A 25,766-nucleotide genomic window follows, 5' to 3' on the forward strand; every position below is an offset into this window, starting at 1 on the left:
CCAACGATAGGGAATTTAGAAATCAATGGGCCTCTTCACCATAGGGGCGTGACTAACCATCCCCACCCAGTCCTCAAATAGGCCACGCTCAGCTTTTTAGCGCAGAGCAACTTCCCGGCGTCTTCACGGAGACTTCAGAGTTGTCTACCGATGACGAAGCTTCTGTGAGAGAAGCGAAACGTCCTTTTTTGTTTTTTGTTTTTTACCCACAGGTCAGATGACGACTGACGGAACCCTTTCCACGATGAATAATAATAATAATAATAATAATAATAATACAGTAATAATAATATCCATCTTTCCATTCATTTCTTTTCCATCCAATTGGAATATCCCAATCCAACTGGAATATCCCCGTCTCAAACCGTGACACGTGTAAGCCAATAGATGTCATTTCTGCTTCTTACCTTCAACCACCAATAAAAGACATTACATTCCTGTTTTTCACCACACTAATAAAGTAGTTAGTTTCCTGTTCACTCAAAAAGTGCACTTCTGTTCTGGGTCTGAGTTTCAACATGTTTGTTTACCTCTACTTGTGTATTTCCAGTGCATTGCGCGTCAGATGCCGTACATATACAAGTAGTTTCTGTACTCAAAAGACCGAGATTGCTTGCTGACAGAACATGCGCAGAAATCAACCAAATGTCCCGTTCATCAGAGATATTCCAATACGCTTTTATACAAACCCAATTACACTGAAGACAGGTCTGGACTGCAGGCAGGCCAATCAAGTACCCACACTGTCTTACTACAAAGCCATACTGTTGTAGCATGTACAGAATCTGGTTTGGCATTGTGTTGGTGAAATAAGCGGTCCATGAAAAAGACGTGGCAGCAGATGTTTTTCCACAACTGTCTGTAACTTTCCACATTAATGGTGCCTTCACAGATGTGTATGTTACCCATGCCATTTGAATTAACACAGCCCCATACAATCACATCACGTTGCGTCCACAAAAGTCCGGATGGTTCTTTTCCTCTTTGACCCAGAGGACACAACGTTCACAATTTCCAAAACCAATTTGAAACATGGACTCCACACGTTTGCACTTTATATCAGTCTATAATCTTGGGCCCAGAGAAATGATAAATGGCTTTTGCTTTGCACAGTACAGCTTTAAGTTGTGCTTACGGATGTAGCGTCGAACTGTATTGGCTGATATTGTTTTTCTGAAGTGTTCATGAGCCGATGTGATGTCCTTGATGTTAGTGTTTTATGCAGTGGCACCTGAGGGCACCAAAGGTCCCAGGCATTCGGTGTCGGTGTTCGGCATTGCTGCTTACAGTACAGCTTGCAGTAATTTCTTCAGATTCTGTGAACATTTTGATGATATTATGGACTGCAGAAGATGAAATCCCTAAATTCCTTGCAATTTTACTTTGAGGAACATTGCCCTTTTACTGTTTGACTATTTTCTCATGCAGTTGTTCACAAAGGGGTGAACTTCGGCCCATCTTTGCTTGTGAATGACTGACCAATTCAGGAAAGCTCATGGTGATGGCACGGCTTCAAACAATGGACTTTTTTAAATATAATGTTTCGTATCATATCATAATATGATCACACAGCACTACCCTGGCACAGGAAGGAGTCATAGGTGCCTTTCCTGCACAATGCTGAAGTGGGGCGCGATGGCTCCCCTCCAATTGTGAACATGCATCTTAGACAAACATACCGGCAATTTTTTTGTTAGAAATGGTACATTTTTTTTTTTGTCAGTTAAAAATGAAATTAGAGGTCAAATGTGTAAAATAACATTAATGTTAACATAACATTAAGGTTAGCTGTTATTGATGCTGCAGTTTTAAAAATTCAGGCCCAGGGCTCGACACCATCTCTACTGAAATCAAAGGTTGACTTGTTGATCTGTTGTCTCATGCACATTATTTAATGTCACACCTAAATTTGTTCACTTTACAGCAAAAAAAGGAAACTGGCCTCACTTTTCCATTGTTTATGTAGGGCAGTGACTGTTGCTTGTTACCTGGAACACGGATTCATTTTCACCCCTGCTTTTGGTGTGTTGCTGTTTTGTTTTCCGGAAGTGTGGCAGTCAAGCTATACAATGTGATATGTGAACGATGCATATGTTTATTTTATTTTATAGGGTACAACATGATCCATTTCACGCCTTTGCAGACGCTAGGAGAATCCAGGTCATGTTACTCCTTGGCAGACCAGCTTACCTTTAGCCCTGAGTTCAGCCCAGATGGCCAAAACTATAGCTGGACAGATGTGAGGGCATTGGTGGAGAAGTTGAAGAAAGAATGGAACATACTGTGTATAACTGATGTGGTGTACAACCACACTGGTAGGTAACTAAATGTGTGTTAATGTGTGTTATATACGGTTTGGTCCGGAAGTATTTAGACACTTCAATAGTTTTTGTGATTTTGTCTCAATACACAATCACAAGGGTTTTATTCTAAAATGAATCAATTATCAATTGATGAATAGAAAAATCCATAGTAGTCTTCAGAAGGTGGGCATATCTTTGTCAAAATCTACAGCCGAGAGACTTTTTGAATACATCGGGTTAAATATAATGCAAACCATTTGAAAAACACAGGAAAGGCATACTGGAGCATAACAGTATTTTTTTAAAGCCTCCCATTGAAGGCATTTTTCTGACAGATGAATCAACTTGTATCACACTTTGGAAATTTGCTTTCTTCCAGAATAATTAACTGTCTCTAAATATGCAGATTGTTATTTTATTGTGGTCATGTAAATTATATTTGTCACAAAAAGCGTTACATAAAAGATATAACGTGCAATTTTAGGAATAAATTTCATTCCAATCATTCCCAAATGGTCAAAATGATCGAACACTTTAAAATCACGCAGGAATAATTGATTTACCAATGAGGATTTGATTTTCATGCAAGATGGTGCTCCTCCACGTTTTGCTCTTGGTGTTTGTGAATGGCAGAATGCTCACTTCCCTGGGGAATGGCCAGGTCATCATGGTCCACATGCGTGGCCTACCAAAAGTCCTGACTTTACACCCTGCAACTTTTCACTTTGGGTGTTGGTTCAAGGAGCAAGTCTGCTTACTAAATTGACAACTTGGGAAAAACTTGAAGGACGAAACGTTTTGTCTTTCATCCCATAAGACTTCTTCGTGAAATCAGTTAACCCCGCGGTTGCTGAACGGCTTGAGAAGCTGATGACAAATTTTGGCACCCATTTCTTGACATTAGTGATAGTTCAGAAATAAATTACAAGTACTTAAAAGTTGGGAGTTACTTTTCAATGACCTCAAGACAAGTCTATTTAAATAGCCCTTAAGCACCAAAGATTCTCAAATGGATTCACAAGCCCACAAGTTATGAAGAATAACAACACCCCCCTTATCTAACTCCGCCCTCTATATCCAAATTCTATGAACAGACTTGCGCTGGGCACAAAAATAGGGCCCTATGGCTCTGTGCGAAGGAAGTGTTCCACTGCGTGAGCCAAATGATGATCATTTAGGTCACAGTTTATTTTTATATTTGCAGCCGCTAATAGCAAGTGGATCCGAGAGCATCCAGAATGTGGTTACAACCTGGTGAACTCTCCCCATCTACGTCCAGCCTGGATCTTGGACAGAGCTATCTGGCATTTAACCACTAGAATCGTAGACGGACGGTACAAGGACAGTGGCCTTTCTGCTAATATCACCAATAAAAATCAACTGAATGTAAGTGCATTATTGCTTTTTACACTTTGTTTTAGATTGTTGTCAAACTTCAGAGGAAACATATTGGCACTTCAGTGGTTATCCCTCTTTCGACAGCTAAATTTGCATTCACCTCTGGTGAATTCCGTTGATTGGGCGCACCTATCTATATAAGGTCCATAGTTGACAGCACATGTCGGAGCACAAAAATCATGAAGTCAGAGGAGTTTTCTGCTGACCTCTGAAACAGAATTGTTTAGCGTAACAGAGGGTTCATAAATATTTCCGCAGCGTTGAAGGTTCATATGACCTGCATCATCCGTAAATGGAAGAAGCTCAAAACCACCCAAACTAAAATTGAGCAATCAAGGCAGAAGGGTCTTACGACCAGGTCATAAATGCACATTGCACGTACGCTGACTGCACACATTGTTTCAGGCTTCATGTCTGTACGGGTTCCATGCATGCGCATTAGTCCACGGTAAGTTGAGTTTACATATTCTCCCTGTGCCTGCCTGGGTTTTCTCTGAACTTTTTTCGCCAAGCTCATCGTCTCTGTGGAGACGCCCTTGGCATACCAGTCTTGGACCCAAGAAAGAGTGATGAGGGGCTGATTGGAACACTAGTGTCCAAGCGTATTTTTAATTCAGGGGAGGGTACAGATAACATGTTTTGGGAGCAGGCTGGCAACAATTTCAGCCATCTTTGGAAGTATTTTAACCTGTGACTTTCAACGGCATCAATTAGCTCAATGCTCAAACAATTTTTCAAGGCCAGATACCAACTGATCCTCGTTCTTTTCCATTTTATGAAGAAACTCCAAAACCGCATCCACTCTGCAATTGAATGTGGTCAACACATGATTCTGAGTATTGGTCACCCACCCCACACCATCCAGAAAGACCGGCAGCTTGTTCCCTTCCAATGAAGCTGCTCCCATCAGCTGAATTTTGTGATAGATCAGGAAAGTGACGACTCCAAAGAGCAGGGTACCTGTTATCAGAAGACCAATAATATAGATGTCTTCCACATCCTTGACGGACAATATTGACAGGCACACCATCGCCACGTCTGCCAAGGATCTACGATGTACCCAGCTGCAATGAGAAGAAAAAGAAGAAGAGGAAGAAGAAGACTTGTATTAAGAGACAGGAGTAGCCTCGCATGGTGGGATGCCTCCGAGTGGCGCGAGGGGGGAACGCCGGGGCTCTTGGGCCCCAGACGCGGCTAAATGCCCACCAGCTGGCGGGGAAGGAGGTGGGGTCTCATCGGAAGGTGAGGCGCCCAGGACTCGCCCCGCCGGAACGGAGGGGAGTGGGAGTAGCCGCCCCACAACCCTCCTTAAACATAATCAGGCGAGGGCCCTTCCGGGGCCCGCACTGGGTGTGAACCTCGCGAGGCAGCAGAGAGAGTCGTACCGGGTGTGGGACCCGGGAGTGGGGGTAAGTCCCTGACGGGGGCCGATTGCCCAGGAGGAGGAGGAGGAGACAGGAGTAGAAGTGTGAGCGACTTGGAGTGGATTCTACCCTTAGCCAAAATGCAGGCCGGGAATCTGGTTGAAGTAATACAATACAATACCATACAATACATCTTTATTTATATAAGCCATTTTAAACTTTCAATTCAGACTTCTTGGCATTTAAGTAGTTAAAACAGCAGCAAGCGCCCACTAACGTACTTCCGCTAGACTTCACAGTTCAAGAGATTGGCCAATAAGTGCATGTGAAATATATGTGACTGTATGTGTGTGTAAAACCCTTTGGACAGACACCATATGATGTAGATGCACCCACTCTATTTACCACATTAATCGAATTGGATTTTTTTTTTTAATCTGTTGAAGACATCTTGTGTAAAAACAAAAAGCAGTTTCGACATTTTGTCCAGTTGCTTTGTCCCTTTCTCCTGCTATAGGGCTCGACCATTCACCTGAACTGGTAGGAAGTGCGGAAGTTGTTTCTGCATAACCCCTATTATCCAACACCAAGAAAAATGTGGCGAGTCAAAATGCTGCGGGGTTAATATTGGGAAATCATGAGCCAGAGTGGCTGGTTATCACAAAACAACGTCAAGCCCTGCCTGTACATGATACAACGAATCTGCACAGTCTAGGAAACTGTTTGCGTGTCAGTGCAAATCCACCTCTTCTGTCCACCATGCAGGAAAGATGAATGTTGCTAACTTGAGGACCACTCTTGGCATTGTTGCAAGTCTCTTTTTTTCAAGAATAGTCACTACAGGCGTCAGAGAAGTCACTAAATATAGGGACAATGTAGCTAAGTTGACAACACTACATACCGTACACACGCATGCACATGAAAATAAAAGCTCCGCCTATTTTACTTTTTTTTTTTTTTTTTTTTCCACGGTGAACAGAGCAGATGTTTCCTGTGAGTTGTACTTTGCCTTGGTTTTTTGCAAAATCTATGAGCCATCGGCGTACATTTTAGATGTATTGCTATACGTCTACTCAGAAGAAGAAAGGTAAACCAGTCATTGTAGAATCATTACACAATTCTGGGTGACCTTTTTTTTAGCTTCCATTTGAAAAGCACTCCGCATACAGTGGAACCTCAAGTTTTGACCATCCCTTTTTACAAACAATTAAAGTTATGCACAAAATATTGGCAGAAAAATGATCCCCATTTACATATTATTTTAGGTATACTCAGTTCAACTCAACTTTATTTATGGAGCACTTTATAACAAGCATTGCTGCATATAAAGTGCTGCAGATGAAGTAGAAATAAATCATCCAATGGCAAAGACAGAAAAAACACAAAATGAATAACAAAAACACAGCAGACACCATAAATCACTACAAATTCTCATGCTGAGTCAAAAGCCATGGACCAATAATGTGTTTTCAGATGAGTTTTAAAAATGGACAGAGAGGGGGGCTTGCCTAATGGCAACGGAAAAGGCTCCACCCATTTGAGCTTCTGAGGCTCTGGGCGGGTCCATCGGTATGGAGGAGTTCAGAGAGGCAAGGTGCGGTGGACCAATTGGACATGCTTGAGGGAGGACTGGCTGACACCAAAATAAAGTGCATGACAGAAATCCACCCGAGATGTAATGAAGGCCTGGCTTAATGTTTCTAAGAGCTGTTGAGAAAGGGCACGCTTTACCTTAGCCAGCTGCCTTGGATGAAAAAAGATAGATTGAACAACAGCATCGATTTTCCAGTACATTGAATATCTATGTCCAATTTAATAAGTTTGAAACTGTTGGCTTTCGATGAGACACCAGGTTGGGGGGGGGGGCAGGTCAGTAGGGTGTGATATACAAGGCCCACTAGAACCATAACTTCTGTTTTCATTCATTATCCGAGCCACTTATTCTCACGAGGGTTGCTGGTATGTTGGAGCCTATGCCAGCTGTCTTCGGGCAGTAGGCGGGGTACACCATGAACTGCTTGCCAGCCAATCGGAGGGCACATGTAGACAAACAAACATTCACACTCACAATCACACCTCGGGACAATTTTGAGTATTCCATTAAAATGCTATGCTTGTTTTTAGAATGTGGGGGGGAAACCGGAGTACCCAGAGAAAACCCACACAGTCATGGGGAGAACATGCAAACTTGACACAGGAATAATATCCCCAAAAATCTGGAATGGTATAGTGTTAGACAGGTTCAAAAAAAGACAGGTTCAAAAGGTAGCTGCATAATAGACAACAGTTTGTTAAGTTGTGTGATGTTTCCTCATCTTATTTGGAAATTGTTTGTGGTGTCTCTCAACGGTCATTTTGGTGCCCTAAACTAGTTTTTGTTGTTGTATAGAAATGATGTTTGTAAGTTATGACACTGGTGTTGTTTGCTGATGACAGGGTTCAAGAACATACATTTCTATATACCGTATATGTACACACAAATATATATATCGATTCCTCGCCCTTCCTTAGCTGTTTAATTGATTAACAGATTGAATTCTTTTTCTGTATTGTACTGTATTTATTTTAACTATGCACCAGTTAAAAACAAATTGAACATATATTTATTCGGTGGCTGCAATGAAGTAATTCTTTGTCAATTAATTTCAGTGGCAAACATTGCTGTCAGTAGGGTGTGATATACAAGGCCCACTAGAACCATAACTTCTGTTTTCATTCATTATCCGAGCCACTTATTCTCACGAGGGTTGCTGGTATGTTGGAGCCTATGCCAGCTGTCTTCGGGCAGTAGGCGGGGTACACCATGAACTGCTTGCCAGCCAATCGGAGGGCACATGTAGACAAACAAACATTCACACTCACAATCACACCTCGGGACAATTTTGAGTATTCCATTAAAATGCTATGCTTGTTTTTAGAATGTGGGGGGGAAACCGGAGTACCCAGAGAAAACCCACACAGTCATGGGGAGAACATGCAAACTTGACACAGGAATAATATCCCCAAAAATCTGGAATGGTATAGTGTTAGACAGGTTCAAAAAAAGACAGGTTCAAAAGGTAGCTGCATAATAGACAACAGTTTGTTAAGTTGTGTGATGTTTCCTCATCTTATTTGGAAATTGTTTGTGGTGTCTCTCAACGGTCATTTTGGTGCCCTAAACTAGTTTTTGTTGTTGTATAGAAATGATGTTTGTAAGTTATGACACTGGTGTTGTTTGCTGATGACAGGGTTCAAGAACATACATTTCTATATACCGTATATGTACACACAAATATATATATCGATTCCTCGCCCTTCCTTAGCTGTTTAATTGATTAACAGATTGAATTCTTTTTCTGTATTGTACTGTATTTATTTTAACTATGCACCAGTTAAAAACAAATTGAACATATATTTATTCGGTGGCTGCAATGAAGTAATTCTTTGTCAATTAATTTCAGTGGCAAACATTGCTTCGATCTCACTTTTGATGAGTGTACCAAACCAAACTTCAACAGGATATTGTTTGTCCACTGAATGCATTCAATTTTTCAAAAAATGTGTTTTAGCTATATAATGGTGTTTACCATTTGGATTTCAAAATGATTACAAAAATGCCTTTTGTCAATGTGTGTGTGTGTGTGTGTGTGTGTGTGTGTGTGTGTGTGTGTGTGTGCGTGTGTGTGTGTGTGTGTGTGTGTGTGTGTGTGTGTGTGTGTGTGTTTCAGGAGATCCGAAGTGTGCTGTGGCAGGATGTGTATCCTCGGATCAAACTGTGGGAGTTCTACCAGGTCAAAGTGGACAGCGCTGTGGAGCAGTTCAGAACTCTCTTACAAAATGGTCTGTACATCTCTGCGTTTCTAAATTAGCTCCTCTCTGTTAACGTCCATGTTGTTCATGGAAGCAGAACACAGCTTTTCATGATAATGATATTTGGTAAAATTCCTTACTGTAAACAGGTCATGATGGTTTCGGGAGAAACGTATCAATTTGTGTTACGCGTGGTTGTTATGTTCAAATGCCGTTGGAAAAAGGTGTCCTTTAAGGGGTCTCTGTAGGCACAAAGTTTGAGACCCTTTAATCGATGTAATTGTTCTAATCCAGATTGAATACAATATCATCTTGCGTAGGGCGAGAGGGAGGAGGGACACTCAAAGCGAGCGATGGACACATGCATCTACTGCTGCCTGGACAGCACACACACAAGAAATCCACTTCCGTGCTTACTGTCAAGTATATATGGACAGTACACATATATTGTGTTTTTGAACCTTACGTGACCATTTTTATCATTTCAAAATTACCTGTGGATGAAATAGCAAAGCTTGTTGTAAAAAATGTACAAACAGCTTGCACCTCACTGGGCTGCGTCGTATTTCGGTCGCAACATGTGTGTTCATTGACTGTCTTGTGGATTAATAAGTCATACAATGTAAAATATTGTATGGGGAACCTCAAAACACGATTCAGGCATTGTTCATATTCCTGAGAGTTGTCATAAAAGCAAAGTTACAGTACAATTGAATTGAATTAGTTTTAATTTGTTGCTGACTTTGGCTGTCAGGAAGTTATAAAAATACCCAGAAAAACTGCACTTTCCACATCCTTTTGGATTGATAACTTTTTCTTTTTCTTTTTTTTTTCCTTTTTTTCACCGTGCCTAGAGTAATATCATTATTGTATCATTCAGAGATGAAAGTCCTCCGGATTTTCCCGGAATTCCGGGTTTTTCAATTTTTTATGAAAATTTCTCCGGAGAATTGAGGAAAATAAAATTAATCCGGATATTAGTTGACAACATTGGACGAAGACGCGTTTGAGTTCGTTGTATTGCTTTCACGAGCGTAGCCATATTGAGGCACTAACACTTGTAAGAGTAAAGAGATTTTTGTTTGTGTAATAACGACAGAAGACATGATGGCATTTGACGAATGGTTTAGTAGAACGAATGGCAACTCGCAATAACAGTAGCAAGCGTCATTTTGCCACTTGGGTTATACCATCTCAACGAGAATGTGGGGGATAGCCCCCAAACAATTTTCGTCTCTTTATAAACACACTTGCTAAACCCCAGTGGAACGAATAAAAGACGCCGTGGACAAGACAGTTGTCGTAAAAAATTATATTTGGCCAAAAAGGGAAAAACACAGATTGGCAGAAAATCGTGTCCGTCTGACTTCGAGTGTCGTCTCGGCTAACTTAGCTTAGCTGTTGTCGTGTGTGACGTCATTTGCGTCGGCGCTGATTGGTTGAAATCAAAAGACGCGCTTGCGTACATGTTCGCGCTGAAACACGCACAGCAGAGAGCAGCGGACTATCTACGGCTGAGGCTCGCTTAGCTTGAGTGGAGTCGCCACAACAGTAATACCCTCGCCTCGCATTCTCATGGCCTCGCCATATCTTGGAGATTTCGAAATTTCGGCCCGAATTCATGTTTAATCGGCCAAGTGCGTGCGTGCGCGCGCGCGCGCGCGTGTGTGTGTGTGTGTGTGTGTGTGTGTGTGTGTGTGTGTGTATGTGTGTGTATGTGTGTGTGTGTGTGTGTGTGTGTGTGTATACACACACACATTTATTTACTTTTTTCCGGAATTTTCAGAAAAGTCCACTTTCATCTCTGATCATTATAAAGATAGCTGTCAAAAATATTGAGATTCTACCTATCTGACATTCATAGGCTCCAGCACCCACCTCCCCCACCCCCCTCCCCGTGACCCTAATTGTGACGATAAAGCGGATCGGAAAATGGATGGCTGGATGGTATATCTTACATTCTCTTTTTTGTATGTTTACTTTGACAGTAAACTTCAACTTGGACTGCCATTAATTAGTTTGAATCCTCGATTTTGAAGAATTGTTCACCTGCTGTCAAACTGCTAATTGTTGTGAAGCGAGTTGAGTTGCGTTCACTGCCCTCTTAGAGTGCTTATATCTAAAATTTTTGCTTGCAAGTCAGTGCAAAAATATTGGCTGAATGAAGCCTCGTCTTGTGAAAAACGTGGTCACGTATCTCAAGGCACAACTGTATATCTACATACAGTCAATGGTAAACAATGTCGTAATCAATTTGTATGTTATATCCATCCATCCATCCATCCAGCATTCCATCCATTTTCTTCCACTTATCCAAGGATGAGTCGTGGATTCAGCAGTTTTAACAGGGAAGCCCAGACTTCCCTTTCCCAAACCACTTCATCCTGCTCTTCCGGGGTGATGCCAAGGCCATCCGGTAGACATAGTCTCTCCAATGTGGCCTGTCCTCCTTTTGGTGGGATGTGCCCAGAACACCTCGTCAGGGAGGCATCCTGATGCCAGATGCCTGATCCACCTTACCTCTTCTTGATGCACAGGAGCATTGGCTTTTCTCAAAGCCCCTCCGGGATGACCGAACTTCTCACCCTTTCTCTAACGTAGAGCACCGGATGGACACCCTAACGAAGAAAATTCATTTGGGACACTTGTATCCAGGAGCTTGTAGTTTTGGTCACGACCCACACCTTGTCAACTTGGGTGAGCGATAAATTGAAAGCTTCGCCTTTCAACCCAGCTCCTTCTTCAAAGACACTTACAGAGTCTAAATCCCTGCCAACGCTGAACCGATCCACCTGTCGATCTTCCGATCCATCCTCCTCGCACTCATGGTACTTGAACTCCTCCACTTGGTACAGGATCTCATCCCAGACACAAAAAAGACAGTCCACCCTTTTCAAACTGAGAACAATGGTTTTAGATTTGGAGGTTCTGATATTGATATGCCAAATCACCCAGTGAGTTTTATCAAATGGATTTTGATTTTAATGAAACACACTGTAATTGTTGAGAGTGATGGCACAACACAAAGTCTCAAATTTTCGGTCAATCAGAGCAGGGGTTTGGAGCAACAGCCCGCCAAATATTTTATATGTTTGGCAAAAAGGGGCATGGCTACCTTCCATTAAACTCTTACATCTCAGAAACTAAGTATTCCAAATCTGCAATAATTTCAAAAATTGTTGCGTATTTTAGTAACCTAATCTTTTGAGCTACTTTGTATAATTTGACCTTGAAATTGACATGTCGATCACATGACCGGAAAAAAGTTATTCATGAAATGTAATCTCTTAAGTGTTGTCCAGAACATATAAAAGTTTCAGCTATGTATTGTTTTTTTTGTTTGTTTGTTTTTTTTTTTGTTTAGTAGCAAGAAGGAGTCAAAGTATCCATACCCCCAGATATTCATTGAACATTCATTGAAAGTTGATTATTCAATGAATTGATACTTTAAAAAACATATGTCAAAGTGCCGGCCCGCGGGCCAAATCCGGCCCGCGAGAATGTTTTCAGTGGCCCCTGGGATGATATTGATTTATGATTAGAACCGGCCCGCGGACCGCAGCAAGCCGAGAGCCCGCAGATCTTTTACACGCACCAAAACTACATTTCCCACAATGCAACGGTGACGCGCCAAGCAGTCGGCCGCTTTATTTAAATATTTATTAGTCGAGCAGTCGTTCCCATAACAGTGACATTAGCTTTCAGATACCCATCAAAAATGGCAAAACGGAAGGTGGACACTGAGAACCGGGGGTTTCAAACAAGGTGGGAGTCGAAGTACATGTTCATGGACGTAGCTGGAAAACCTGTGTGTCTTCTGCGCGGAGAAAGTGTGGCGCGATTGAAATAGTGTAATCTGAGACGACATCATGAAACGAAACACGCAAACAAGAACATGGACATGGAGGGGGAAGGGGGATTTCATTAAAAACGGTATACTTAAAGTTTGTGACGAAGTTTACCCCGAAAAAAAGCAACTCTTTTTAAACGTAAGCATTAGCAGAAACACAATTGCAGTGTTTCGGCAAAGATACGGCAGTGCGTGCTGCGCAGTTTGACGGTTTCCTCCCCGACACAGTGGTCCCGCTGCGCATCCAGGCTGCTCAAACGTTGTCGAAAGTTTGGCAGCACATACGTGTGTGAACAACTATTTTCTTTGATGAAGCTGAACAAAACATCACACAGAAGTCGATTTACTGCTGAACACCCTCACTCAATGTTGAGGATTTGCTCAGCTCAGAGCCTGACCCCAAATATTGATGAACTTGTAGAAAAGTTAAGACACCACCGAGTATCAGCCTCAGCCTCAAAGAAGTGAATATTACTTATAATATACTGTGCAATCACATACTAAGAGTTTTTACTCAGTTCAAGTTTAAAAATTAAAGTGCAATATTTGCTTTCGCTGCTTGTTACTTCTTGAAGAAAGTGTTGTTTTTGGTTTATACATTTTTGCACTTTATTTTATTGTATTTCAATCCAATTATGTTTTAAAAATATTTTATTCGAGTAAATGATCGAAAATTACTGCACTATTATTTGTTTTTCTTTTAAGTAAATTTAGCCTACTTTTGCTAAAAGAGAAAATATGGACTAGTGATAGTGCCTTGAATAATATCGGCTTTTTTCATTCATGTTATGGGTATTTTTATACAAAGGAAATTTTTTGTGCCTGTTGAAAATTAAAGTTTACTGACATAGCCATAAAAAAATGTTGCTTTATTTATCTGACCGTATTGGAATGTATTTGTTAGGTTTTCGGTCAATTAAATTTGGTTCAATAAACAATATGTGGTTATTTTTAAAATTTTCAATGAACATTCGATCAGTCCGGCCCTCGGCTTGCAGCAAAAATTTTTATCTGGCCCTCCGTCCATTTGACTTTGACACCCCTGCTTTAAATTCTTATTGCTGCCAAACAAAAAAAAAATTACACATCTGAATCTTTTATGTTTTAGGGAACATGTGAGAGATTGAACTTCAAAAAAAAAAAAAGTTGAGTGCATGTGGTCCACAAGGTCAAAAGGTGACTAAAATATGCACCAATCTTCTGAGCAATTACGGATTTGGAATCCTAGTTGGATTCCCTTTCCAACAATAGCTGTTTTGTGAAGACTGGCCCAATAGTTCCTGAGACACAAGAAAGTGTCCGGGCGCCTTTTTGCCAAAAAAGATAAAAATTTGGCAGGCCATAGCTCCCAATCCCCTCTTAAATCTGAGAAATCTGACACCCCCCTCTACTTTATCCCCAAATAAAGTGTAATCCGCGTGTAGCTATAGCACACCCTCTAGTCACCCTCCTTAACAAGGGACCACCGCCCCAGTCTGCAAATCCAGCGGCGCTGCCCTGGTTGTCCACCAGACATTGCAGAGGATTGTCAACCAGAAAGAGCCCGACCACATCCAGGCTTATCACAAAGACCTTTTTAAACATTTTGGTGGATCAGCCGCGACAATAGGAGAGTTCACCTGAAAGACCCCAGATTCTGCTTCCTCACATGAAGGCGTTTCCGTGTCATTGAGAAGGTCTTCAAAGTCTTCTGCATTCATCAATCTGTCCATCCATTCTTCCATTCCACAGCAGCCTCAAAAAAGAGATCCAACCTCTTTTCATCCTCTCCGCTCCAGCCAGCTCTTCCAAAGGGATGCAGAGGTGTTCCCAGCATACCCGAGAGACAGTCTTTCCAGCGTGTCCCGGGTCATGGGTCTTAATAATCTGATAAATATGTGTCACATGTACCATGTCTGTATTTCAAGGTGCGAAACCAGACCATAATAAGACTGGAGGAAAAAATGGCCTGATCATCATCCAGGACCCTGGTTGGCGACGTTATGGCAACTCAGTGGACATGAACTCTGCTCTTGAAACTTTTGTACCTCACAGGTAAGACACATTTTAACACAGCTCATTGTAGAAATGTATGTGCCATTAAATTCAATATTTGATATTCTGGATCTTTTGACCAGAGCAGAAAAAATGTGTGTTTTTTTTCTTCTTCCCTGTTTGTGTTTTATTATCTAACTGATTTGATAATTATCTTTTCACGCAAATTTTCAAGCCACAGAAGGACATTTCAAGCATGTACACATTTAGAAAATTACAAATAACCATTTGCACACATCTTGAAACCTATATTTCTAAAAATATTGTAGATTGCATAGTTTACAGTACTGTACATGCCTCTGGTAATTTTGAGGTGTGTTAAACAGAAAAACATAAGTGCAAGCAAGTTGTTTTGCTCTTTACATAACTGTATGTCATTTTCAAATCATGTATTGAATCTCACCCTTAATTCAAATCATTTTCAATATGATTTGAACATGACCATATACTCAATATTATTATAAATATGTATTATTGTGGTGAAATAGTAAACAACAACAAAATATTTACTTTTTAAAATCTTTGTGATTTTAAATGTTTTTGTAAGGATAGTGTCCTGTCATCTAAAACAAAATTTTGTGGTTGTTTTGTTTCGATATTAATAGCATGTAATTCATGAAATGTGGCTGGTACTACAGTTTATAAATGTTAAATATAATTTGATGTTGGTGGGGCGTGAACATTACTGAGCCCGATCCTCTGTGGCTGCCACAAATCTTGTATTGTCACAGACAATGTGTCACAAAATGAGATATATTGATATAAATATGTATTGTCGAAAAGATAAATTATTATGCAGACTGCCATCTTCCTGTCTTCCTTTGTATTTGATTCTTCTATTGTTGTTGGAAATCTGATTTAGGAATGCCAAAACTCCACAGTGCATCTCTCATTTTCTTTTATCCACATACATGTCATGAAGCAGTTTTTTTTTTTTTTAAAGAATAATTGTTTTTGCTGTTCGTACAGTTTTTCCCCACAGCACATAGAGGAATGCTGCCATTTGTTGCGACAGAAGTTGAACCAGCTTAATGAGGAACAACTGCACATTGTGCATCAGCATCAAGAACAGGTAGCGGAACATAACGTAACATGTTTCCTCGGTAAAATATTGATAACGCAATGTCTCCTAAACTGATTAGAAAGTAGGTTATAAAGTTGACTGTATGAGTAGATGTGACGAAAAGTCAACACATGGCGAACATCAACAGTCAAACGCCACGTTGAAGTCACTGGCATTCCATATCATTTTTTTAATGACATCAGAACTGCAATCTTCCAGTTTTGGCTCACATCTACTGTTCGATGTCAAAATCAGGTTGTGTTTTTTTTCGCTTTTAAACAAACATTTCTACCAGGTTGAACATTTTTGTGATTGACCAACTGTGCAGTTTGTAAAGCCAAATAATAATAAAGCCAATAGATAAACGGTTTAGATAATAGACAGATGAAAACAATCATTATCTCTTATCACTCTTTTTAGTTCATATTTGCTTGTAATTGTTTGCTTGCAGGCAGCCAACTGCATTGTGGGAAATGTAATGTATGAGCGCCTGGCAGAACATGGACCCAAATTAGGCCCTGTTAGCAAGAAGAACCCTCTTGTTACCAGGTAAACTTTTGTTCTTCGCTTGTCTGTCTGTTTAGGCTGACCGGGAAGCATCAGTGTTTCATTGACCCTTGGAGAACAAATGGGATCTATGACGCATGTAGAAAGACAAATATTTTAATTGAGTATTAGCAAATCAAGGACAAAAGCTGATGAGAAATGGTTTCAAATGAAAAATGTTTTTTCATATAAAAATGAAGAAGTAAATATAAGAGCAAGTCAGAGAACATTATCACACATTATTAGTGATAATTTTACAGTTTACCTCCAGCAAGTCCCAGGGACTCGCTGATCAGAAAAGTACAGTATGAGTCCCATTATGCATTTAGAGAGTCCCAAATTTCGAATTCTGAAATGGTCTACTTATTCAATTGCATATGATAATAACACAAACAACAACATAGACATACAATTATAAACAAATGCTGCAAAAATTTAAATAATTCAGTAGCAGGCCTGAGGAATTCGGAAATTCACGGTAACCATTTTTCAGTTCTGTCGGATTACCCAATGGGAAACCACGGTAACTAATTTTGGGTTCCATAAACGTTCATCATGGGAACCCATTTTTCTATTTTGACTGATTTTCATAATCAAGAATTCTGAAACTCAAAAGTGTAATGTTTCAAGGGTAAATGTTTGAAAACTATGCATTAACAATGAACATTACATCAACAGCTGTGTACTCAAGGTTTATTCCAAAAAATAAATGGATCAAAAACTAGTGTACTCATATGGCATCATGAATACAGCATACCACAAAATCTGAGTATTTTTTCTAATCTTACACTGCAAAGTTTAATTTACTGGTAAGTATTGATGTGGCTTGACATCCTCTTCCCAAAACGATGCATGTGTAATCTACTATCAATTTGACGAAAGAATCTAACACACATCATCATTAGTTCTACCAACAGTTAACATTAGCATTACTATACCTTGTGACGGATGTTTTATTCATAAAGTTACCATGCTACAACCAGTAAATTATAGAATAACCGATACTGTTTCATCATATTTGTCATAACGATTAGCCTATAGATCTAATGACCAACTTGCCTCGTAATCGTGCCTCCCGTCGTGTGTCGCTCTCGTGTTCTGTGCATACATCACAGGTGAGTTTAGTGATACGCCCTTCGGAGGATTCATACGAAAAATCAGACTGACATTCCCATTTCTTAAATGTCGTAATTAGTAGATCTTTGTGAGTTTTTTTCGCCGCCATCTCAAACTTTCATCCACGCGATTCCTCAGTTCGCGGACTAAAATAGCAACCCGCATGCGCACATAACGTTATCTGTTCCGTTCCCAACAACACTGAAAACAAAAAAAAAGTAAATTAGAAGAAACACACTCAGACACCACACCACAACCACACATACAGGCACAGTGAAATTGCGTTGATCACACAGGAGAGATTTGATTGCATACAGTCAACTCGTGTGCGGTGACTTTTATGGTTAAACGATATTTCGGTACCGTCAAAATGACGCCACGGAAACGACACACTATCGGTAACGATAGTTACCGTGAAATCCTCAGGCCTGCCGTAGTTTTTTTTTGTTTTCACTCAGAAATTTCCTTGGGTCCCAAAAACGCACATTATTTGGAACTGTGCGTCCCGCGGGAAAATTATGCATCTAGGATGCGGGACGCAGAGGTAATGAGATGGCTGCATTATTGTATGGAACATGAAAAACGCAAGAATTGTGTTAAATAATATAATTATTTTTTATGGACTTCCCAGAATACTTCATAAAAGAAAAAAAGATTATTGATAAAATTAGAGGTATTGCTAAATTAATGGGTTTTTTGTTGCCAATGTTGGTTATAAGATAAGACAAGATAACCTTTATTTGTCCCACACTGGGGAAATTTGCAGTCTACACCAGCAAAATTTGGGGGGGGGGGATAAAGTGTTTCATTGCACAAAATAAATGTTTCAGAAAAGAACTGTACACAATTCAATATAAGTGCAATATAAAATAAAGCATTAGCAATATATTTGTAGAATAAATATAATAAATAATAAATAGCGAAAGCATAGAAAACACAGCGTTAAGGTGGCTGTGCTATTTATAATGGTTACAAGTTTTCACGCATGTTTATTTGTTTATTCAGCAGCCTGACAGCAGTCGGTAGGAACGAGCGACGGTATCTCTCCTTCTTGCAGCGCGGGTGTAACAGTCTCTGGCTGAAGGAGCTACCCAGTGCTATCAGGGTGGGCTGGAAGGGGTGGGAGGGACTGTCCATCATAACTTTTAGTTTAGCGAGCATCCTCCTGTTGCCCACCTCCTCCAGAGTGTCCAGGGAGCAGCCCAGGACAGAACTTTGATCTCACCAAAGAAATTTGTAGGCCAAGAAATAACAATAGAACAGATAAAAATTGCATAATATTACTAAAAACTCCTCCGTGTTTATTAGTGCTGTAAATAACAGAGATATAATTTTGTATTCTTAAAAACAAAAAACCAACTCAAAAATCCACTGATTGCTACGATATGAACAATGTATCAATAAAAAATATTTTGGAATATGTGGCACCGTCATACTCTTCATGTGTAACCTGTCCTTTGAAACTGGTATTTTCCCCTTAAAAATGAAAACAGCAAAAATTACTCCTTTCTATAAAAGTAGATCTTTTTATAAATCTATCTACAACCTACAGACGAATGTCACTGTGTCGCCAGTTTAAAAAAAATTGCATGGTGAACAAAATACACAATAATTGACTTTGCCGCAGTATTCTGTTTGAAATCAGACAACAAAAGTGTTGCGTATAAAATAATGAAATGAAATAAAGCCTATGTTCATATCCAAAATTGACCCAAGAGCAGACCTTGCCATTGGCTCCACTGTATCAATATCACAAGGACATACCTGTACCTTCCAATACAGTGTCAGAACTAACCAGCCACCTTGATATACTGCTCAGATCAGGACTCTTCTTTCCAGATTTCTCAGATTGACTGGGTGGAATACTTGGTGAATGAAGTCTGTCTGATCCAAGTGTTTGCTGTAGCTGAATTCAGCAACTCTGTATTTTGTTGCATTGTTCATCGAAATATTCGCAATAGTTTTCCAATAATAATCGTTTGTTCACAGGGCCTGAATTGTTTCTTTTTTTCCTTCTCTCAGGTATTTCACCTTCCCATATCAAGATATGACTCTGGAGCATGAGATGCAGATGCTGGATGAACCAGACAAGACATGTCACTTCCTGGCTTTCAATGGTTGGGTGATGGGGGATGATCCTCTGCGCAACTTTGCTGAGCCAGGTAAACTCATTAAGTGTACACAAATCATTGTATTCTCTTACGTTTAACACAACGTCCAAATTTCTTTGGGTTTGTACAAAGGGACATAAAAAATGCTTAGTGAGTTAATTAAAAACGTTTAGTCGTTCTAAAAAGGACTCCTGAAACCATTTGAAAGTTAATTGATACGTGTGTACTAACCATGATATTGTAGTGACCCTGACTGTAAAAACTGACTCTCAAAATTTTCATTCATTTTTTTATAGCCACATTTCATTGAGCGTAACCTCTCTCTCCTGTGGTTGAGAGGACAAAAAAATTCATCTGTTCTGTATGTTGCACAAAGAGCACATTTGACAATAAAGTCGAGTCAAATCAGCTTTTATTGTCAAATATGCTCTATGTGTAACATAGAGCACAGATGAAATTACTTTCCTCTCTCAACCACAGTGCAAACATGTAGTGCATTGAACACCAACAGCTAAAATATACGTTAAAATTCCATAAGACATAAATATATAAATATGTTAAATAAAATAAATGAACAAATAGCAACAACAGACAACCAAGGGCACTTGTGAATATTGTATATTCGTAGTTACTTGTTTTAAGTGCAATAGTCGGATGTCAGATACTAGGGGAGCCACACCGATTGTGGCAGGAGGCAGGGTTAGACAGGGGGCAGGGGGGGCAGAACATGGAGGGAGTTTAGTCTCCTGACCGCCTGGTGGAATAAACTGTTCTTGAGCCTGGTGGATTTAGCAGAGAGACATCGCAGTCTCCTCCCCGACGGCAGCACGTAGAAGAGGCCGTGAGACGGGTGGGTGGGGTCACCTGCGATCTGGGTGGCTTGGCGGGTCAGACGAGAGTTTTAAGTGCCCGTGAGTGGAGGAAGAGAGACACCAATGATCTTCTCAGCCGCTCTCACAATGCGCTGCAGACTCTTTCTGCAGGACACGGTACAAGCAGCGTACCACACGGTGATGCAGCTGGTCAAGATGCTCTCAATGGTGTCTCTATAGAAAGTCTGCATCATGGGGGGCGGGGCTCTTGCTCTCCTCAGTTTGCGGAGGAAGTACAGGTGCTGGTGGGCTTTTTTGGCCAGTGAGGTGGTATTTAGGCTCCAGGTCAGGTCTTCAGAGATGTGCACACCAATGAACTTTGTGGTACTCACCCTCTCCACTGCTGCACCGTCGATGGTCAGTGGAGCATGCTGGGTGTGCGTTCTTCTCAAGTCCACAGCAATCTCCTTCGTTTTTTCCACATTCAGGTGGAGATTGTTGTCTTTGCACCACATGGCAAGCCTGCTCACCTCACTCCTGTAGATCATCTCATCGTTGTTGTTGATGAGACCCACCACAGTCGTGTCGTCTGCAAACTTAAGGAAGAGGTTGGAGCAGGATGAGGGAGTGCAGTCGTGGGTTAGCAGAGTGAAGAGGAGGGGGCTCAGCACACATCCTTGGGGGGCCCCTGTGTTCATCATGATGGTGCTGGAGCTATTTCTGCCTACCCGATCTGCCTGTGGCCTCCCCGTCAAAAAGTCCAGCAGCCAGTTACACATGGAGGTGTTGAGCCCCAAATGGTCCAGTTTGTGGATGAGCCGCTGGGGGATGATGGTGTTGAATGCTGAGCTGAAGTCGATGAACAGCATTCTGATGTGTGAGTCTTTGGTCTCCAGGTGGGTAAGGACTGAGTGGAGGGCAATGGAGATGGCGTCTGCAGTCGATCGATTAGACTGATATGCGAACTGGTAAGGGTCCAGGTTGGGGTGGGGGAGGGCAGACTTAACGTGCCGCATGACTAACTGCTCAAAGCACTTCATAAGAATGGGGGTGAGTGCGACTTTTTCGGGACCGGGATGATGGTGGTGGTTTTGAGGCATGTGGGCACAACAGCCTGGCTCAGTGAGGTGTTGAAGATGTCGGTGAAGACATCTGTGAGTTCCTCAGCATAGTCTTTCAGGACACGACCAGGGATGTTGTCAGGGCCTGCTGCTTTCCGTGCGTTTGTCCCTCTGAAGGATCGTGTCACGCTATCCCGGGAAAGCGTCAGCACCTGGTCGCCAGGAGGAAGTGGGGTCTTCTGTGCTGGGGTGTTGTTGTTTTCCTCAAAGCGGGTGAAGAATTCATTCAGTTTGTTCAGTAGAGAAAAGGAGCTGTCGCAGGTCTGCGGAGTGGGCTTATAGTCCGTGATGGTTTGGATCCCACGCCACAGGTTCCTGGCTTCTTTGCTCTCATTGAATTAATCTGCGATCCTCTTGGAGTATTGTCTCTTGGCCAGTTGAATGCCTCGTGACAGGTTGGCCCTGGCAGTCTTAAGACCCACCACGTCCTCGGCTTTGAAGGCAGTGTTCCTGGCCCTCAGGAGCTTGCGGACCTCACCTGTCAGCCATGGCTTCTGATTGGCCCGAGTGGTGATATTTCTGTTGACCGTGACATCGTCTATGCACTTCCTCATGTAAGATGTGACGGTCTCTGTATATTCATTGAGGTCAATGATGTTGCTGTTGGTTGTAGCTGCCTGTTTGAACACACTCCATTCTGTGGTGGAGAAGCAGTCTTGGAGGGCTTCTGTGGACCCACCCGTATCTGCTTTTTTTCCGGTTTGATGACTTTAACCAGCGGCCTGTATGCTGACATTAGCATGACAGTGGTGTGGTCTGAGGCACCAAGATGTGGGAGGGGGAGGGCTTTGTAGGCTCCTCTATTGGTCGTGTAAACATTGTCCAGATTATTGGTACCTCTTGTGGGAAAGTTGACATGTCCATGGAGTTGTGGAAGCACGCCCTTGGGGTTTGCATGATTGAAATCCCCAGCCAAGATGAGAAAGGCATCAGGGTAAGCTGTCTGCTGCTTACTAATGTGCTGATGGAGTTCATACAGAGCCTCTCTCCTGCTGTTGGTTGAACCAGGGGGATGTATATAGCTACCAGCAATATGGCACTAAATTCCCTCGGCAGGTAGAATGGCCGGCATTTAATAACCATAAACTCCACCAGTGGTAAGCAGTGCTTGCAAACCACAACAGCGTCACGGCACCAGGCATAAATATGTATAAATACAATAAAGTTGAACTTGAACTTCATAAACAATAACGTAATGACCCAGTCCTTGTTTGGAGCAATTTTTGGACACCAATTACAAATAATTAGTCGTGTTCAAAATTCATACACAAACTCTTACAACTTCAAAAATGTTACATATTAGTAGTCCACAGGGTTTTAGATTGGCTATATGATCCTCAGCTGAAAATGAAACACTCACCTAAGCGTTAGATTTGAATACTCTATGTATGGTAAGAACAAAAATATCCATCCATCCATTCTCCAACTCTTACCGAAGGTCGGGTCGCAGGTGAAATGGCCTTAGGGAGCCCAGACTTCCCTTTTCTCAGCCACTTTGTCCAGGTCCTCCAGGTGGATCCGGAGGTCCAGATGCCCGAGCCACCTTTTCTGCCTCATTTGGATGCGGAGGAGTAGCAGCTCAACTCTGAGCCCTTCCCGGATTACTTAGCTTCTCACCCTATCTCTAAGGGAGAGCCTAGACGAAGAAAAAGGTCATTTCAGCCACCTCTATCCAGGATCTTGTAATTTGGGTCACGACCCACAGCTCATGACCATACATGAGGATTGGCACCTAGGTCGACCGTTCAATTGAGAGCTACTGATAGACAGTCCTCATCACTGCAGATGCTGCAGCAATCCGCCTGTCTCTCTTCAATTGTGAATAAGACCTTGAGATACCTGCGATTGCCTGGAAACCGGTTCAGGGTGTCCCCCGCCTACTGCCTGAAGACAGCTGGGATAGACTCCAGCACCCCCCGCGACCATTGTGAGGATAAAGTGGATCAGAAAATGGATGGATGGATGGACCTTGAGGTGAACTGACATCAAGAGCTACTGATACAGAGTCTGCATCACTGCTTGATACTTGAGATACTTGTACCGCTCCACTTAGGGCAGGATCTCCTCCTTGATTCGGAGAGAGCATTCCACCCTTTTCAGACTGAGGACCATTGTGTCAGATTTAGAGGCGCTGATTCTCATCCCATCTACTTCATTCTTCTTCACCATCAACACATCATCATGTGGTGATCGCACCCCCCTGCCCCCCTCTTTACCCTAGTGTCCAAGACATGCGGCCGCAAGTCCAATGACACGACCACAAGTCAATTATCTAACTCATTGAATTGAGTGGACGCTGGCGCGTTTGGCTGCCGCTGCTCTCCCACAACTTTTGTGTTTTTACGGTGTTTTTACGCTCGACTGTTTTACTGTTCTCGCACGGAACTACTGTCTTCATACGACAGTCATTCCACCCCAGTCTCAAATCCACTCATGCTTCATACCCTCAACCATTTTCGACTGTCTTCGTCCCGGTGTCTCGGCTCTCGTACCAGGCCCCGCGCCATCTCCGCTCCGTCGTGCCCCGTGATCGGGTTCGGCAGGGCCTGTGTCTGGGTTCTACTGTTGTGGACCATCATGTCACTCCTCCATCGACCTGTCGAGGGTCTGCTCCAGTATTTGGTGGCTGAGCCCCTCAGGCTCTGCTTCAAATGGCTGGGCCCTCCTCCTGCTCTACACCTGCTCCTGGACATCGCTCGCTTTCCTTCCCGGAAATACATCACCGTGGGTCTCGTCGGGGCTTCTGCCTCAACCGATCCAACAGTATCACCTCCTTCTGGTCATCCTCCCGTCGCTCACCCAGAAACGCCGGCCGGTCTGTCGACCATCGGGTGTTAACCGGCCTGGCTAGGTCGGCTAACGGTCCTCGAAACAGCGACACTGCCGGCGTCAACTTCGGGCTACTCAACATCCGTTCGCTTACAGGGAAGAGTAATCTTATCCAAGATATCCTTGCTGACCGTAAGTTTGACATTCTTTGTTTGAACGAGACCTGGAAAACTCCTGGCGACTTTTCACAACTCAACGACTCAACTCCCCCGGGTTTTGTTTACTTGTCCAAGCCCCGCGGCTCCGGTCGCGGAGGTGGTCTCGCGAGAAGTGGAAAGTACTTCCAGTCTCTCTTCCTTCACTTCCCTCGTTCGAATGCCTTGCCTGCCAAATATCTGGACCCACTCCCACGATTATTGCAACAGTCTACCGCTCCCCCAAACCTTATAGTGACTTTTTAAATGAACTGTCTGCTGTCCTCACCCATCTTTCCTCTTTATCTCCAAATATAATCATCCTGGGAGATTTTAATATACACATGGACAATCCAGCCCTTCCTCTTACCATTGACTTCACCTCTTCACTTGACAGTCTTGTTTTCCATCAGTTTGTAGACTTTCCCACACACATCAAAGGTCACACCTTGGACCTGATTTGCTGCTCTGGTCTTACCCCCTCCACCTGTACTGCTGATGAACTTCCAATAACGGACCACTTCCTCATTTCATTTAACATTACTCTCTAACTCTCAATCGCCAAATCACCCCGTACCATCAGCTACCGTAATATTAAAGACATTAACATCGATTCTATCACTTCACGGATCGCCACCCTGACTCTGGACACAGACTCCACTCCTGACGATTTAGTTTCTCGATATAACTCTGGTCTCATCAATATCCTCAATACGCTCGCCCCTGTCAAGTCCCGCTTTGTCTTTTCTACCTGGTCTGCCCCCTGGTTCACCCCTTATCTCCATTCCATGAAATCCAAAACCCGGCAGCTTGAAAGACTTTACAGAAAAACTGGTCTCTCTGCTCACAAGGCCATTTACACAGCTCAACTATCTGCCTACAAGGACTCCATCTCACAAGCGAAATCACAATACTACTCTGGACTCATCTGTTCCAACGCCGGAAATACAAAGACTCTCTTCTCCCTTTGGAACAGAATCACTCAACCCCCTGTTTCCCTACCACCTCACTTCTATTCCTCCGACACTTGCAACGCTCTCCTCCTATTTTTCATTGAAAAAATCAACAAAATTCACCAGCACCTGGGCTCCTCTCTACCACTCCCCCCCTCTGACCACCCCTCCCCCTGCCAACCGTTATCCTCTTTTGAACTCCCCCATCCCTCAATAATCTCAGATCTCATCATCAAATCCAAGACTTCCTCCTGTCAGTTAGATCCCCTCCCCACTGTTCTGGTCAAATCTTGCTTGCCCGCTCTGCTTCCATTCATTTCAGCCATTATTCATTCTTCTC

The 25,766-nt window shown here is 42.3% G+C and overlaps 1 protein-coding gene across 3 annotated transcripts in view; it reads left to right on the plus strand.

The window, feature by feature from the left end:
• agla (amylo-alpha-1, 6-glucosidase, 4-alpha-glucanotransferase a) overlaps positions 1-25,766 on the plus strand; it is an 89,700-nt gene that overhangs the window by 15,207 nt on the left and 48,727 nt on the right. For 2 of the 3 annotated variants that reach the window (XM_019879011.1, XM_019879010.1), the window contains exons 5-11: positions 2,112-2,315; positions 3,508-3,689; positions 8,776-8,887; positions 14,615-14,741; positions 15,711-15,813; positions 16,256-16,353; positions 19,489-19,628. In XM_019879011.1, coding sequence (XP_019734570.1) covers positions 2,112-2,315; positions 3,508-3,689; positions 8,776-8,887; positions 14,615-14,741; positions 15,711-15,813; positions 16,256-16,353; positions 19,489-19,628 — 966 coding nt within the window. Of the gene's footprint in view, positions 1-2,111; positions 2,316-3,507; positions 3,690-4,790; positions 4,926-8,775; positions 8,888-14,614; positions 14,742-15,710; positions 15,814-16,255; positions 16,354-19,488; positions 19,629-25,766 lie in introns of those variants that run through there. The other variant, XM_019879012.1, reaches the window with a different exon arrangement.

Source organism: Hippocampus comes, unplaced genomic scaffold (assembly GCF_001891065.2).
Source record: "Hippocampus comes isolate QL1 unplaced genomic scaffold, H_comes_QL1_v1.1 scaffold85, whole genome shotgun sequence".
NCBI classification, from domain to species: Eukaryota; Metazoa; Chordata; class Actinopteri; order Syngnathiformes; family Syngnathidae; genus Hippocampus; species Hippocampus comes.